This window comes from Marmota monax, unplaced genomic scaffold, assembly GCF_021218885.2.
Source record: "Marmota monax isolate L192 unplaced genomic scaffold, Marmota_monax_Labrador192_F-V1.1 WCK01_AAM20220418_F8-fsc00075, whole genome shotgun sequence".
In the NCBI taxonomy this organism is placed as follows: domain Eukaryota; kingdom Metazoa; phylum Chordata; class Mammalia; order Rodentia; family Sciuridae; genus Marmota; species Marmota monax.
Window position 1 is genome coordinate 122569 of NW_026694772.1, and position 17018 is coordinate 139586.

At 40.4% G+C, this 17018-nt stretch overlaps 1 protein-coding gene across 1 annotated transcript; it reads right to left on the minus strand.

Moving 5' to 3' along the window:
• Positions 1–5443: 5443 nt before the first annotated feature.
• LOC131423435 (uncharacterized) lies at positions 5444–8443 on the minus strand. The gene is made up of 2 exons (XM_058572895.1): positions 8294–8443; positions 5444–7076 (listed from the first exon to the last, which is right to left on the minus strand). The coding sequence occupies exon 2, from the start codon at positions 6890–6892 to the stop codon at positions 6074–6076; it is 819 nt and encodes a 272-aa protein (XP_058428878.1). The 5' UTR covers positions 6893–7076; positions 8294–8443; the 3' UTR covers positions 5444–6073.
• Between the last annotated feature and the right edge of the window lie 8575 nt (positions 8444–17018).

The window sequence follows — 17018 nt, forward strand, 5'->3', positions numbered from 1 at the left end:
TTTAGTGTAGAAGGCATGGCAGACCGACCTTAACTTTAGTAGGAATGTTATTACTTGGTTAAATTTCCTATTATATTTTTCATTTTCACTATATTAAACATAGGAAGATATCTACACTATTACACACTTAAAGGTATAGTTTTGTTAACTATAAATAGTATTGTACATCAGATATCTAGAACTTTCTCATTTTGTGTGACTGAACAGCAACTGCCCATTTTTTTCCTCCATCCAGCCCATGGCAGTCACAGTTCTGCTTCAGTAAGTTAGCTCTATTAGATACATCTTGTAAAGTGGAATATTAGAGTATTTATATTTCTTTTTTTTTTTTTAATATTTATTTTTTAGTTTTCGGCGGACACAACATCTTTGTTTGTATGTGGTGCTGAGGATGGAACCCGGGCCGCACGCATGCCAGGCGAGCGCGCTACCGCTTGAGCCACATCCCCAGCCCGAGTATTTATATTTCTGTGTCTGGTTTATTTCACTTAACTTCATGTCTTCAAGGTCCATCTATGTTGTAGCATATAAAATAATTTCCTTCTTTTAATGGGAGAATAATAATGTTGTGAGGGAGTACCTCATTGTAGTTTTGGCCTTCAGTTCCCTGATATTGAGTGTGGTTTCATGTAACTTGATCATTTGTATGTCATTGGAGAAGTCTCTGATTAAGTCCTTTGCCCATTTTTTATATATTTTGGGTTTTTTTCTGTTGAGTTATGAGTCTCTTATCCATTTTACATATTAACCACTTATTAAATATATGGTTTATAAATATTTTCCCCACTACATAGATTGCCTTTCTTTCTCTGTTGACTGTTTCCTTTGCTGTGTAGGTTTTTAGTTGTGGTAGTTCCACTTATCTATAGTTTTGTTAGCTGTGTTTTTAGTGTAAACCCCAAACATCAACAATACCATTGATGTGAAAATCTTCCCCCATGTTTCTTCAAGGAGTTTTGAAAATATAGGTCATATGTTTAATTGTCTAATCCATTTAGATTTGATAATTATGTATGGGACAAGAAAAAGATCCAAAATTACTCTTCTGCATGTGGATAGCCAGTTTTTCCATTTCCATTTGGTTAAGAATCTATCCTTTCTCCAATTTGTATTCTTGGAACCATTGCCAAATGTGAGTTGACTGCATATTCAAGGGTTCATTTCTGGGCTCTCTATTGTATTTCATTGGTCCATGTGTCTGTCTTTATGTCAGCACCATGCGTTAGTATATTACAGATTACTATAATTCTGAGATATATATTAAAATCATAAAGTATGTAGCCCCAGCGTTTTTATTCTTTTTTTGTAAATTGAATGAGCTATTCAGTTTTTTTTTTTGTGTGTGTGTGTGGTTGAATGTGAATTTTAGAATCTTTTTCTACTTTTGTAAAAAAATACCATTAAGTTTTTATAGGGATTTCATTATATCTGTCGATTGCTTTGGATGGTATAGGGGCAGGATTTTTCTCTATTTGTGTCATCTTCAGTGGCTTCATCAATTTTTTTGTAGTTTTAGTATGCAAAATTTTAAAACTTCCTATTTAAGTTTGTTACTAAGTATTTCACTCTTTTTGGTACTATTGTAAATTAGGTCATTTTCTTTTAAGATTATTTATTTTTATTATATAGAAATTCAACTGATTTTTTGTGTGTGTTGATTTTGTATCTTGCTCCTTTGCTGAATTAGTTTATTATTTCTGTGTTGTTGTGTGTGGAATCCTTAGCATTTCCTACATATGAGATATAGAATCAGAAACAATTTTACTTTAACTTTTGATTTTGATATATTTTATATTCTCTTTATCTTACTTAATTGCCCTCGCTAGTATTTCCAGTTTATGTTGAAAAGTATGGGAGAAAGTGGTAAATAGGATTGTAAATCTGGGTTCGATCCCTAGCATACCCCCTCCAATAAAGAGGGAGAGTGGCCATTCTTGCCTTGTTTGTGATCTTTTAGGTAAAGCTTTTGATTTTTTTTACCATTACATTTGGTGTTATCAGTTTGTTTTTCATATAGGGCTTTGTCAGATGTTCAGTTAATTTCCTTCTGTACTTACTTTGCTGAAAGTATTTTTTTTTAGTACCAGGGATTCATTTCAGGGGCACTCGACCACTGAGCCCCATACCCAGTCCTATTTTGTATTTTATTTAGAGACAGGGTCTCCCCGAGTTGCTTAGGGCCTCACTGTTGCTGAGGCTGTCTTTGAACTCATGATCCTCCTGCCTCAGCCTCCCAAGCCACTGGAATTACAGGTGTGCACCACTGCAACTGGTATTGCTGCAAGTATTTCATTGTGAAAGGGTGTTAAATTTTGACAAATATTGGCTCCATATGTATTGATAAAATAATGTGATTTTTTTCTTTTACACTGTTAATGTGGTATATTACATTCATTAATTTTTTTAAAATTTTTATTGTTGGTTGTTCAAAACATTACATAGTTCTTGATATATCATATTTCACACTTTGATTCAAGTGGGTTATGAACTCCCATTTTTACCCCGTATACAGATTGCAGAATCACATCAGTTACACATCCATTGATTTACATATTGCCATACTAGTGTCTGTTGTATTCTGCTGCCTTTCCTATCCTCTACTATCCACCCTCCCCACCCCTCCCCTCCCCTCCCCTCCCCTCCCCTCCCCTCCCCTCTTCTCTCTCTACCACCTCTACTGTCATTCATTTCTCCCCCTTGTATTATTTTTCCCTTTCCCCTCACTTCCTCTTGTATATAATTTTGTATAACCCTGAGGTCTCCTTCCATTTCCATGCAATTTCCCTTCTCTCTCCCTTTCCCTCCCACCTCTCATCCCTGTTTAATGTTAATCTTCTTCTCCTGCTCTTCGTCCCTACTCTGTTCTTAGTTACTCTCCTTATATCAAAGAAGACATTTGGCATTTGTTTTTAGGGATTGGCTAGCTTCACTTAGCATAATCTGCTCTAATGCTATCCATTTCCCTGCAAATTCTATGAATTTGTCATTTTTTAATGCAGAGTAATACTCCAATGTGTATAAATGCCACATTTTTTTTATCCATTCGTCTATTGAAGGGCATCTAGGTTGGTTCCACAGTCTTGCTATTGTGAATTGTGCTGCTATGAACATCGATGTAGCAGTGTCCCTGTAGCATGCTCTTTTTAGGTCTTTAGGGAATAGACCGAGAAGGGGAATAGCTGGGTCAAATGGTGGCTCCATTCCCAGCTTTCCAAGAAATCTCCATACTGCTTTCCAAATTGGCAACACCAATTTGCAGTCCCACCAGCAATGTACAAGTGTACCCTTTTCCCCACATCCTCGCCAGCACTTGTTGTTGTTTGACTTCATAATGGCTGCCAATCTTACTGGAGTGAGATGGTATCTTAGGGTGGTTTTGATTTGCATTTCTCTGACAGCTAGAGATGGTGAGCATTTTTTCATGTACTTGTTGATTGACTGTATGTCCTCCTCTGAGAAGTGTCTGTTCAGGTCCTTGGCCCCTTTGTTGATTGGGTTGTTTGTTATCTTATTGTCTAATTTTTTGAGTTCTTTGTATACTCTGGATATTAGGGCTCTATCTGAAGTGTGAGGAATCAAGATTTGTTCCCAGGATGTAGGCTCCCTATTTACCTCTCTTATTGTTTCTTTTGCTGAGAAAAAACTTTTTAGTTTGAGTAAGTCCCATTTGTTGATTCCAGTTATTAACTCTTGTGCTATGGGTGTCCTATTGAGGAATTTGGAGCCTGACCCCACAGTATGTAGATCATAGCCAACTTTTTCTTCTATCAGACACCGTGTCTCTGATTTGATATCAAGCTCCTTGATCCATTTTGAATTAACTTTTGTGCATGGTGAGAGCAAGGGATTCAGTTTCATTTTGTTGCATATGGTTTTCCAGTTTTCCCAGCACCATTTGTTGAAGATGCTATCCTTCCTCCATTGCATGCTTTTAGCCCCTTTATCAAATATAAGATAGTGGTAGTTTTGTGGATTGGTTTCTGTGTCCTCTATTCTGTACCATTGGTCCACCCGCCTGTTTTGGTACCAGTACCATGCTGTTTTTGTTACTATTGCTCTGTAGTATAGTTTGAAGTCTGGTATCGCTATACCGCCTGATTCACACTTCCTGCTTAGCATTGTTTTTGCTATTCTGGGTCTTTTATTTTTCCATATGAATTTCATGATTGCTTTCTCTATTTCTACAAGAAATGCCGTTGGGATTTTGATTGGCATTGCATTAAACCTATAGAGAACTTTTGGTAATATCGCCATTTTGATGATGTTAGTTCTGCCTATTGATGAACAGGGTATATTTTTCCATCTTCTAAGATCTTCTTCTATTTCTCTCTTTAGGGTTCTGTAGTATTCATTGTATAAGTCTTTTACCTCTTTTGTTAGGTTGATTCCCAAGTATTTTATTTTTTTTTGAGGATATTGTGAATGGAGTGGTTGTCCTCATTTCCATTTCAGAGGATTTGTCGCTGATATACAGGAATGCCTTTGATTTATGCGTGTTGATTTTATATCCTGCCACTTTGCTGAATTCATTTATTAGCTCTAGTAGTTTCTTTGTAGACCCTTTTGGGTCTTCTAAGTATAGGATCATATCGTCCGCAAATAGTGATATTTTAAGTTCTTCTTTTCCTATTTTTATGCCTTTAATTTCTTTTGTCTGTCTAATTGCTCTGACTAGTATTTCAAGGACTAAATTAAATAGAAGTGGTGAGAGAGGGCATCCCTGTCTTGTTCCAGATTTTAGCGGGAATGCCTTCAGTTTTTCTTCATTTAGAATGATGTTAGCCTGAGGCTTAGCATATATAGCTTTTACAATATTGAGGTAAGTTCCTGTTATCCCCAGTTTTTCTAGTGTTTTGAACATAAAAGGATGCTGTACTTTGTTGAATGCTTTTTCTGCATCTATCGAGATGGTCATATGGTTCTTATCTTTAAGTCTATTGATGTGGTGAATAATATTTATTGATTTCCGTATATTGAACCAACCTTGCATCCCAGGGATGAATCCTACTTGATCATGGTGCACAATTTTTTTGATATGCTTTTGTATTCGATTTGCCAGGATTTTATTGAGAATTTTTGCATCTATTTTCATTAGAGATATTGATCTGTAGTTTTCTTTCTTTGAGGTGTCTTTGTCTGGTTTCGGGATCAGGGTGATGTTGGCCTCATAGAATGAATTTGGAAGAGCTCCTTCTTTTTCTATTTCTTGAAATAGCTTGAAAAGTATTGGTATTAATTCTTCTTTGAAGGTTTTGTAAAACTCCACTGTATACCTGTCGCGACCCCTTGCCCGCAAGGAAGACGCAACTCGGGAATCTTCTTTCAGCAGTTTATTCAGGCCCTTGATATTTCTTCTTCTCTCTCTGATGCCCCTCCCAGCCTTAATAAAGCATCCCAAGCCCCAATGCAAAGCTGCTGCGTGGAGCTTTCTCACAGGGTGGTGAAAAATCCTGTGCCAACTCTCCCAGATAAGGAGTTGTTTGTCACAGACCACAGCGGAGCCAGCGTCATCTTGTAATGGCGACCATAATCTGCAGAAACGGCAGAAGCGGCTCACCACAGTTCCCCCTTTTCTGTTTTCTAAAAACAATACAGGCGAGAGTAGAGGTCCTATCCCACTGTGCAGAAGTGGCTGCATAGTATGACTCAGTCCTAAGGAGGCGCCTTCCCCAGATCTGAGGCCATATCAGCCGACGCCTTTTTTCGTGGGGCGGGGCGTGAACGCGTCTAACCCGCATGCAATAGGACATGCTCTCCTTGAGGTCCACGTCAAGGATCACTCAAGTGCAGTGCCTTGCCTCGCATCCTGTATCGTGACGATGGTGGACGAAGGGGGATAGCTGAGGCTGAACTGTGGCTGTTTATAATGACAAACAAGTTGACAGCACCCTGAAAGAAAGGCACGAACTTCAAGGCGATAGAAAAGTACTAGTGTGGAAACCCATCTGCGTGCAATGGCAGTAAGACCGGCAGAGTGCAAGGGCTTTCCAACACTAAGAGAATAACAAGGAAAGTCATGTCGATCCCAGTGCAATGTTATAATAACTTGGGGTGTAATGACCATGACAAAGGTTTACTGCTTAAGATGCACAAGCCAGACTTGAGGTGAGTTGCCATTTTCTAAAGCTGCAAGAGCTTGTATGATCATAGCCTTATCGTGAGCACTGCGGGCCTTAAGGCGACAGAGAAGCCACAAACAGAGTACAACACTGAAGCAAGACATTGCACCAAAAATGCCTACTCCCACCCACTCTTTGAAGAAGGAAAAAGCAGAAGATATCCAATCGGTGAATTGACCCAAAGTCACAGGATCGACACGGGTGCTATTCAGAACAGCAATCTGAGTTAGTTGAGACTGGATCAAGTTTTCTGCTTCCATGGACCAGGTTCCGGATAGATACTCTCCGATGATGTGGGAGGCATTTCTGGAATCATAAAATCTGACAGAGGTTATACATAAATGTGCACGTTGATCAATACAACCCAAATGTACTAGGTCAGACAATTCCTCAACTTGAGCTTGAAGCAGATCTATCCTTTGATTAGCAGCCAGAATCCCAGATAAAATGTGTTGATTAATTCTACTTTGAGATTCAAGTATGGTGGATGTTTGTTGAATAACCTGATTAATAGTGGCAGCAGTTTGTACCTGGCTGGCCATGGCTACTCCAGCTATAACTGCTGCAGCAGCAGACACCGCCACAGCTGTCACTATAGCTGCCGTAATTCCAAAATCTCTACGGGCTCTAATCAGTTCAACAATAGGAAATGACTCTGGATCTGCAGTAACCGGGATCAGGACAAAAGTTGGAATTTTCATAACCACTGCCATAGGCCAGGATCCATTCCAACACTCAGACAAATAACAGGTAATATTAGAGCAATTAAGCATCCCCTGTGATGTAACATTAGCCAAAAGAAACAGGAATGGAGATTGGAGACAGACTGCTGCGGAGGGTAATGTAGCATTAAACAATTGTGAATTGTGTGAAGTAATTTTAAGTCTCCTATCTCGCTCCGAGTCTTGGGTACTGCCAGAAACATTAAACAGCCAACTTTGGACTCCTAATATTTCCCTGGGGAAACACAAGTGTGGACTAGACTAGCCCAATCTGAGGGAGTCATGCAAAATCTAGTAAGTCCCTCCACCTGAGTGAGAGTGAAAGCGACATCTATGCCATAAGTGCGGACAGATTCTGCCAAGGTTTTAATTAGCTTAAAGTCTAAAGGCTCATGATATCTTCCCCTGTTATTGTCCTGAAATACAGGGTATGCAAGTCCCATATCTGTATTAACTGTCCTCCAAACTTGTGCATGAAAGATCTCCCGGAACCTTGGCTCCCCCCCACATACGGAGGTGGGGCAATCGGCACCATATCTTCTTCTAGATATTCTACCTCCTCCTCCTCAGAGTTTTGTTGACCAATGTTAACTCCCTTCCCCTTCTTACAGTAGGCCTGCGTGCCCTGTGTCTCCTTTTTCTTCTTTTTCATTTTTATCTTATGTAGTTGTTGTAACGATATATCAAGGTCCTCAGAACTCTCTGAGTCGCTTGTGTTCTCAGGCGTTTTTAATTCGGTCAAGTCTGGGTAGAGCCTTCTCCTATTTTTATCTTCAGGCTCTTTTGCCTTCTCACTACTGTTACTTTTAATACTCTCTGCCACTTCACTACATGATCCTTCAGATTTTTCCTCATGTAGTTGTTCAAGAACGGCCTGACCCTCACTCACAGCTTCTTGGCATTGACCATCTGTTATACATCCTCTAACTAACTTCCAAAGTGGTATAACGCCACCCTCTAAGGTGCCTTGCTCACGAGCAAAATCTAGATCTTTCCCTAATTTGTCCCAGCTAGGAATCCTAAGACTCCCTGAAAAAGCAAACCAAGGAGACGCTATATCAGCTTCTCTCAAAAACATCTGCAAAGTGCTCTGCTTTATCTTAAGTCCTTTTGAATGTAACAACCCATCTAGGGCCAACAAAATTGGGCTTGAAGAAGCAAAGCCCATAATGTTTTTAGAGCTATAAAGAAAGTGAAAGTACAAAAGTCCCCGCTCTCTTCCTTTTACAGGGGAGCGTTCCGTTCTATGCATTCCCCGCTCTCTTCCTTTTACAGGGGAGCGTCCCTGTCGTCACAACAACAAAAGAAGCACAAAAAACAAAAGCGAAAGTACACAGTGCAGCTGCAATAAAATGTAAGGCTCTCTCTGTGTTTACAGAGGAGCTGCCCCGCTTTGGTCGCGGATCCCACTTACTAGGGACTAACCCCGCTTTGATCGCGGATCCCACTTACCTGGGACTAACCGGTGCACCACCCCTGACTGCTGAAAGTTCTGGTTCCCGGGTCTCGGCACCACTTGTCGCGACCCCTTGCCCGCAAGGAAGACGCAACTCGAGAATCTTCTTTCAGCAGTTTATTCAGGCCCTTGATATTTCTTCTTCTCTCTCTGATGCCCCTCCCAGCCTTAATAAAGCATCCCAAGCCCCAATGCAAAGCTGCTGCGTGGAGCTTTCTCACAGGGTGGTGAAAAATCATGTGCCAACTCTCCCAGATAAGGAGTTGTTTGTCACAGACCACAGCGGAGCCAGCGTCATCTTGTAATGGCGACCATAATCTGCAGAAACGGCAGAAGCGGCTCACCACATATACCCATCTGGTCCAGGGCTTTTCTTGGTTGGTAGTCTTTTGATGGCTTCTTCTATTTCTTCCTTTGTTATTGGTCTGTTTAAATTGTGTGTGTGTTCCTGACTCAATTTGGGCAGCTCATATGACTTAAGAAATTTATGGATGTCTTCACTGTCTTCTATTTTATTAGAATATAGGGTTTCAAAATACTTTCTAATTATCTTCTGTATTTCTGTAGTGTCTGTTGTGATATTGCCTTTTTCATCCCGTATGTTACTGATTTGAGTTTTCTCTCTTCTTCTCTTCATTAGCATGGCTAAGGGTCTGTCGATCTTATTTATTTTTTCAAAGAACCAACTTTTAGATTTATCAATGTTTTCAATGGTTTTTTTTGTTTCAATTTCGTTGATTTCCGCTCTGATTTTAATTATTTCTTGTCTTCTGCTATATTTGCTGTTGTTTTGCTCTTCCTTTTCTAGGGTTTTGAGATGTAGTGTGAGTTCGTTTATTTGTTGTTTTTTTCTTTTTTTGAGGAATGAACTCCAGGAAATGAATTTCCCTCTTAAAACTGCTTTCATTGTGTCCCATAGATTCCGGTATGTTGTGTCTGAATTGTCGTTTATCTCTAAGAATTTTTTGATTTCCTCCTTTATGTCTTCTGTGACCCATTGATCATTCAGTAACATATTGTTTATTTTCCATGTGATGCAGGATTTTTCCTTCCTTCTTTTTTCATTGATTTCCAGTTTCATTCCATTATGATCAGATATGGTGCATGGTATTATCTCCACTCCTTTATATTTACTAAGAGTTGCCCTATGGCATAATATATGATCTATCTTTGAGTACGATCCATGTGCTGCTGAGAAGAACGTATATCCACTTGATGATGGTTGATATATTCTATATATGTCTGTTAAGTCTAGGTTATTGATTGTGTCATTGAGTTCTATAGTTTCTTTATTCAGCTTTTGTCTGGAGGATCTGTCTAATGGCGAGAGCGGTGTGTTGAAGTCACCCATAATTATTGTGTTGTGGTCAATTTGACTCTTGAACTTGAGGAGAGTTTGTTTTATGAACGTTGCTGCACCATTATTTGGTGCATATAAATTGATAATTGTTATGTCTTGTTGGTGAATAGTTCCTTTTAACAGGATATAGTGTCCTTCTTTATCCCTTTTGATTAACTTAGGTTTGAAGTTGATTTTATTCGATATGAGTATGGCCACTCCTGCTTGCTTCCGAGGGCCATGTGAGTGGTATGATTTTTCCCAACCTTTCACCTTCAGCCTGTGTATGTCTTTTCCTATCATATGAGTCTCCTGAAGGCAGCATATTGTTGGATTTGTTTTTTTGATCCAGGTTACCAGTCTGTGTCTCTTGATTGGTGAGTTTATTCCATTAACATTTAAGGTTACAATTGAAATATGATTTGTACTTCCAGTCATGTTTATTTATTTATTTATTTTAGTTTGGCTATTTTTTACTTTTTGGTTGTTTTCCTCCCCCTTTACTGAGATACCTCCCGCTGTTGGTTTTGGGCACTGTTTTTCCATTCCTCTTCTTGTAGAATTTTGCCCAAAATGCTTTGCAGTGCTGGTTTTCTGGCTGCAAAATCTTTTAGCTTTTGTTTATCGTGAAAGATTTTAATTTCATTGTCAAATCTGAAGCTTAATTTTGCTGGATACAGTATTCTTGGTTGGAATCCATTATTTTTCAGCGTTTGAAATACATTGTTCCAGGATCTTCTCGCTTTCAAAGTCTGTGATGAAAAATCAGCCATTAACCTAATTGGTTTACCCCTGAATGTAATCTGCCTCCTTTCCCTCGTAGCTTTTAATATTCTCTCCTTGTTCTGTATGTTGGCTATCTTCATAATTATATGTCTTGGAGTTGGCCTATTACAGTTTTGGATGTTTGGGGTCCTGTAGGCTTCCAGGATTTGGCAGTCCATTCCATCTTTCATCTCTGGGAAGTTTTCTAGGATTATTTCATTCAATAGGTTGTCCATTCCTTTGGCTTGAACCTCTGTGCCTTCTTCTATCCCAATGACTCTCAAATTTGGTTTTTTGATGAGATCCCATATCTCTTGGATAGATTGCTCATGAGATTTAAGCATCTTTTCAGTATTGACTATATTCTTTTCAAGTTGATAAACTTTGTCTTCATTATCTGATGTTCTGACATCTACTTGATCTAGTCTATTTGTAATATTCTCGTTAGCATTTTTAATCTGGTTTATGGTTTCTTGCATTTCTAAAATCACTGTTTGGTTTTTTTTTTTAAGATCTCTATCTCCTGGTAAAGCTTGTTCTTTGCAGTTTGAATTTGTTTGTTTAGTTGGTTTTCAAAATATACTTTCAATTCTTGGATTTGCTGTCTTATGTCTTCTCTAAAATTCCGTTCCATCTGAGTTAGGTATGCCTTGATTTCTTTCCCTGTCCATGTTTCTGATGCTTCTAGGTCCTCCTGTAGATTTAAGTTGTCCTGCATTCTCTGTACTCCTTTTTTCCCTGGTTTTTTTTCATGTTGTTCACGTTACTTTCCAGCTCTGTTTGACTGCTTTGTAACTGCTTTCTCTTATACATTTGTTTTGGCTTTGTTTATCTCTGGTGTCTCTCCTTTGTGGTGGGAGATTATGCCTTTAGATGTTGGGCTTTATTGTACTTTAGAGCTGATTCATTCAATTTATAAAGGGCTTCTGGATTTTGTATGCATATAGTGATTTGTTTTTTGTTCTTAGGACTTTAGGTTAGGTGCTATGAAGGTATAAGGGTTAGTATGTCTTCGCTACTTTAGAAGATTGCTCTACTGAAGGGGGATGCTAACCGTCAATTGGATCAGGGTGTTGGTAGTAGCTAGGTATTTAGGAGCACTATAGACGGCCTTGAAACATTCCCCTGTTTGCATTTAGACAGTTACACGAAATGGAGGACGTAATGCTTGGGATGAAAGTTGGGGGGAAGGGGAAGGAAGGTGCTCTTGAAAAGAAAGAAGGAGGGGGAGTTAGATAGCATAGAGGAGAATGGAAAGAACAATAAAACTTGGAAGGGGAGAGAAAGAGGGAAAAAGGGAGAGAAAAAATAAAATAAGAAATAAAATTAGGTCTTAGACCATTTTGTTCTCTTCCCGTAGGCAAAGCTGTGCCCTCCGGGCTGAGATTTGCCCTCAATGTGTCAACAGCAATCCCTGTAAGGCGGCTCCTGGGAGCCTCTCAATCCTGTTGGTCCAGAGCTGTTTCACTTCTACTTCCCCTCCTCCCCTTCCTCCTGCCAGCCAGCCAGGTCCTGTGCACCGGAGGCGGTTCTCCAAGGATTTGGTTACACTTTCAGCCCCTCTGAGTGCTCTATTTCCCTAACGACTGAGCACTCTCTCTGTCATTCATCTAAGCCCCAGTGCTGTGGAGCTGTGTTCTGGGAGTCAATAGTTTCATTTTTCCGGACCCCTTTGGTGGGCACACCTTCGGAATCTGGCGGCTAAGACCATTGGTGTCGCCACTGGTGGTAATGGGAGTTGGGGGTCGAGGATCCCCTCTGCTTCCCTCAGCCCCTACAATCATGACCACTCCGCTGGCGGTAGGAGGATTTCGGGGTCTGGAGTGTCCTCTGTTTCCCTCCGCCCCTACCTTCACGCCCTCTCAGTTGGTGGATGGGGGAGTTGGGGGTGGGGAGTCTTCTCTGCTTCCCTCCACCCCTACAGTCACGCCCACATCACTGGCAGTATTGGGAGTTGGGGGTCGAGAGTCCTTTGGCCCTTACGGTCACGCCCACGGAGAGATTTTGAAGTTTCCCCGTTGTTTGTATCTGATGCGGGTGGGAGTCACACACCTGCTAAAGTAGATTCCGCTGGGAAGGAATCTCTTTGGCTGAACTTTGGTGACTTCCCCGCTCTGCTATGGCGGGCCCCTGCCTCCTTGCTGGAGTGTCCGAAGGGAGGGGTGGAACTGGCTTGTCTCTGGTCTGACACGATCTCTGGTTTTAGTTCCCAGTTCAGTATTTCATAAAGGCTTGGTTAGATTCCCTTCACATCGTCTAGGGGGGGAACCGTTTGCCGGGTGGGCAGGGCCGTTCGCAGTGGGGGCGGGGCCGTTAGCAGAGCCGGGAGGGCACGGGCCATCTGCCGGGCCAGGTGGGGACCCTTCTCGCTGCGCGGGGCCGCTGGGGGCCGCCTGCAGAGCCGGGCTGGTGCTGGCCGCGGGCGGGGCGCCAGCAGAGCCAGGAGGTCGGGGGGCTGTTTGCCGGGTGGGCGGGGCCGTTTGCAGAGCCGGGCGGGCAGGGGACATTAGCCGTGCGGGCGGGGCGTTAGCAGAGCCGGGAGGGCACAGGCCATCTGCCGGGCCAGGCGGGGACCCTTCTCGCTGCGCGGGCCGCCGGGGGCCGCCTGCAGAGCCAGGCCTGCGCTGGCCAGGGGCGGGGCCGCCAGCAGAGCCGGGAGGGCGGGGGGTCATTTGCCGGGTGGGCGGGGCCGTTAGCAGAGCCAGGAGGGCGCAGGCCGTTTGCCAGGCCAGGCGGGGACCCTTCTCGCCGGGGGCCGCTTGTAGAACCGGGTAGGCAGCGGCCTCGTGGCTAAGAGCCGGGCGGGCGGGGTGGCCGATCACAGAGCGAGCGGGGCTGCCAGGAGAGCCGGGATGGCGGGGGCCGTCTGCTGGGCCAGGCGGGGACCCTTCTCGCTGTCCCTGGCCGCTGGGGGCCGCTTGCAGAGCCGGTCGGGCGGTGGCTGCGGGATTGGACCTCTTCGCCCGTGTGACCGGCCAAGATTCACTTGTCTGGGGCAAATTGTCACCTCTAATAAACTTACTAATTCCTGGCAGGTCTCCTTTCAGCGGAATTTTGCTAGAAGTTCCTCAGTAGGTAGAATGTAGCTGTTTTAATGGGTGTTTCTGATCCGGTTAATGTGGAGATACTGAAAGTGCTGCTTCCTTGCCAGCCGCCATGTTGGATCCCCCCGTTTTTTTCTTTATCTTAGTCTCTTTTGTCTGATGTAAGTATGGCCATTCCTGCTGTTTTGGTTACTTTTTGCATGAAAAAACTTTTTTCCATCCCTTTAATTTAAACCTGTCTGTCCTTAATTCTAAAGTGATCTTTCAAAGGCATCATATGATTAATTGTATCATTTTATAAGTCAATTCACTACTACTTTATGTGCTTTGATTGATGAGTTTATTCTTTTTACATTTACATACATATGTATGTGTGTATGTATTTTTGGTACCAGGGATTGAACCCAGAGGTGCTTAACCACTGACCCACATCCCCAGGCCTTTTTATATTTTATTTAGAGACAGGGTCTTGCCAATTTGCTTGGGACTTCACTAAATTTCTGAGGGTGGCTTTGAACTTGCAATCTTCCTGCCTTAGCCTCCTGAGCCATTGGGATTACAGGCATGGGCCACCATACCCAACTATTCCTTTTACATTTAAAGTAATTATTATTAGGGGAAGACTTAATATTGTCTTTTAGTTTAGTTTTTTTTTTCTGTCTTGTAGCTATTTCATTCCTTTTTTCTTCTCTTGATATCTTCCTTTGTATTTCATCATCACCATACAATTTTCACTATGATAATAGTCTGTTTTTTGTGGTGCTGAGTTTGAACCCAGGACCTTGTGCATGCAAGGCAAGCATGCCACCAACTGAGCTATATCCCCTGCCCCACTATGATGATAATAATAAAGGATAAATAATAAATGGTAAAGGAATTGTGGCTTATCATTAATTCATTGCCATAATTTCTTTATCATTTACTTTAGTGTATATCCCACTGATATTTTCTTCATGGTTACCATAGGCTTACATATAACAGCTTATAGTTTTAAGGATCTACTTTAATCTGATAACTTTATTTTCACATAAAACCATACTTTTTTTACCCACCCCACTCATTTGTTATTGATCTCACAAATGTAATCTTTTAATTGTGTATCTATTAACATATTTTGTAGTTGTTACTTTTGTGCTTTTGTCTTTTAATTTCTGTATCAGAAACAAGAATGATTTATTCATCTATTTTGATTATTAGCATATCACATATAGACAAATGAGAATGTATATTTATATTTAGTTGCAAGCTATATGCTCTCATATGCTTTTGTGTTGCTGTTTAAATTTTTTCATTTCAACTTAAAGAACTCACTCTAGAATTTATTTTCAGGTAGGTCTATAGTGATGAATTCTTACTTTTGTTTATTGGTCAAGTCTTAATGATTTATATTTTTCTTTTCATTTTTGAGCAATAGTTTTGCTGGATATTATATCATTAGTTAGAAGTTTTTGTTTTATATAAAACCTGTTTTATATAAAATCTCACTCCTGCCAGGTATGGTGGTACATGCCTGTAAATCCCAGTGGCTCAGTAGGCTGAGGCAGGAGGATCACATGTTCAAGGCCAGTCTCAACAACATAGCAAGGCCACAGGCAACTTAGCAAGATGCTGTCTCAAAAGAAAATACTAAAAGGGCTGGGGATGTGACTCAGTAGTTAAGTGCCCCTGGGTTCAATCCCTGGTAGCAAAACAAAACAAAACAAACTAAAACCTCACTACTTTTTGTCACGAAAGTCTTCTGTTGAGAAATCCACTAACTGTCCTATATAGTTCCTTCTATGTGATATTTGCTTTTCTTGTTCTGTATTCAATAATCCCTCTGTATTTATCTTTTTATTTATTTAGTTAGTTTTTAAATACACAACAATAGTAGAATGCATTACACTCCTTATTACACATATACAGCACAATTTTTTGTAACACTGTATATAAAGTATGTTCATGCCAAATTATGCCATTATACATGTATTATTTTTTGCATTATAATTCTTAATACATATATATATATATATATATATATATATATATATATATATATATACCATAATTTTTCATATCTCTGTTTATTTATAAGATATATTGACACCAAATTCAAATCTTCATCTTTGTATAATACTGACCATCACATTCCACAATCCTTGCTAATCTCCTTCCCCCCTCCCTTTCCCTCCTACCCTCTTCCCTATCTAGAAATAATCTTCCTACCATGCTCTCCCTCCCTACTCCACATTGAGTCACACCCCCCCCCCATATCAGAGAAAACATTTGGCATGTGTTTTGGGGGGGATTGGCTCACTTCACTTAGCATTATCTGCACTAATGCCATCCATTTACCTGAAAATGCTATGATTTTTTTCTTTTTTAGTGCTTAGTAATATTCCACTGTGTATATATGCCACCTTTTTTTCTTTATTCCATTCATCCACTGAAGGACATCTAGGTTTGCTCCATAGTTTAGCTATTGTGAATTGTGCTGCTATAAACATTGATGTGGCTGTATCCCTGTAGTAAGCTGTTTTTAGGTCCTTTGGGTGTAGTCCAAGAAGAGGAATAGCTGGGTAAAATGGTGATTCCATTCCCAGATTCCAAGGAAACTCTATACTGCTTTCCAAATTGGCTGCACCAATTTGCAGTCCCACCAGCAGTGTATGAGTGTATCTTTTCCCCCACATCCTCGCCAACACTTATTGTTGTTTGTCTTCATAATAGCTGCCATTCTGACTAGAATGAGATGGTATCTTAGAGTGGTTTTGATTTGCATTTCTCTAATTGATAGAGATGATGAGCATTTTTCATATATTTATTGATTGATTGTATATCATCTTCTGAGAAGTGTCTGTTCAGGTTCTTAGCCCATTTATTGATTGGATTATTTGTTTTTTCAGTGTTTAGCTTTTTGAGGTCTTTTTTATACTCTAGTCTTCTATCTGATGTGTGAGGGGTAAAAAATTGCTTCCAGGGTGTAGGCTCTCTGTTCACCTCCATATATACTTTATATAAGGTTTCTAACTCTGTCTTATCTTCTTGAGACTGCCATAATTCATATATTGGTCTGTTTTATGGGATCCCTTAGGCTTTGTTTACACCTTTTGTTTTCAAACATCCTGCATTCAGGTTTTGATTAGATCATTTCAAATGACCTATCTACAAATTCATTTGCTTTTGTTCTTTGACATAATCATATGTTTATATAATCCTTCTAGTGATTTCTTCAGTTCAGTTATTGCACTGTACAGCTCCACAATTTGTTTGGTTCTTTTCATATTTTCTATCTCTTTATTGAAAAAAAATGAAAAGAACCAAACAACTTGTGGAGCTGTACATATTTTCATATTTTTTAATCTCTTTATTTTCTCTCTATTTTGTTCATGCATCATTGGAATGATTTTGTAGATAATCTTTCTTAAGGTTACATTCAGTTATTTTTCATGTAAGGTTATCTTTGTACTAATTTAGTTTTAATAGGGATGGGCATAGGTGGGTAAAATCTTGAATGAATGCATAAATGGAAGATGTACTAGAAGATATATAATCTGTCTCTTTAGACTTGGTTTCTGGAGATTTGTTTGTTTA

Bases quoted from the DNA above. Each gene is read 5' to 3' on its own strand.
- LOC131423435 (XM_058572895.1), bottom strand. From the start codon at position 6,892: ATGCTTAATTGCTCTAATATTACCTGTTATTTGTCTGAGTGTTGGAAT.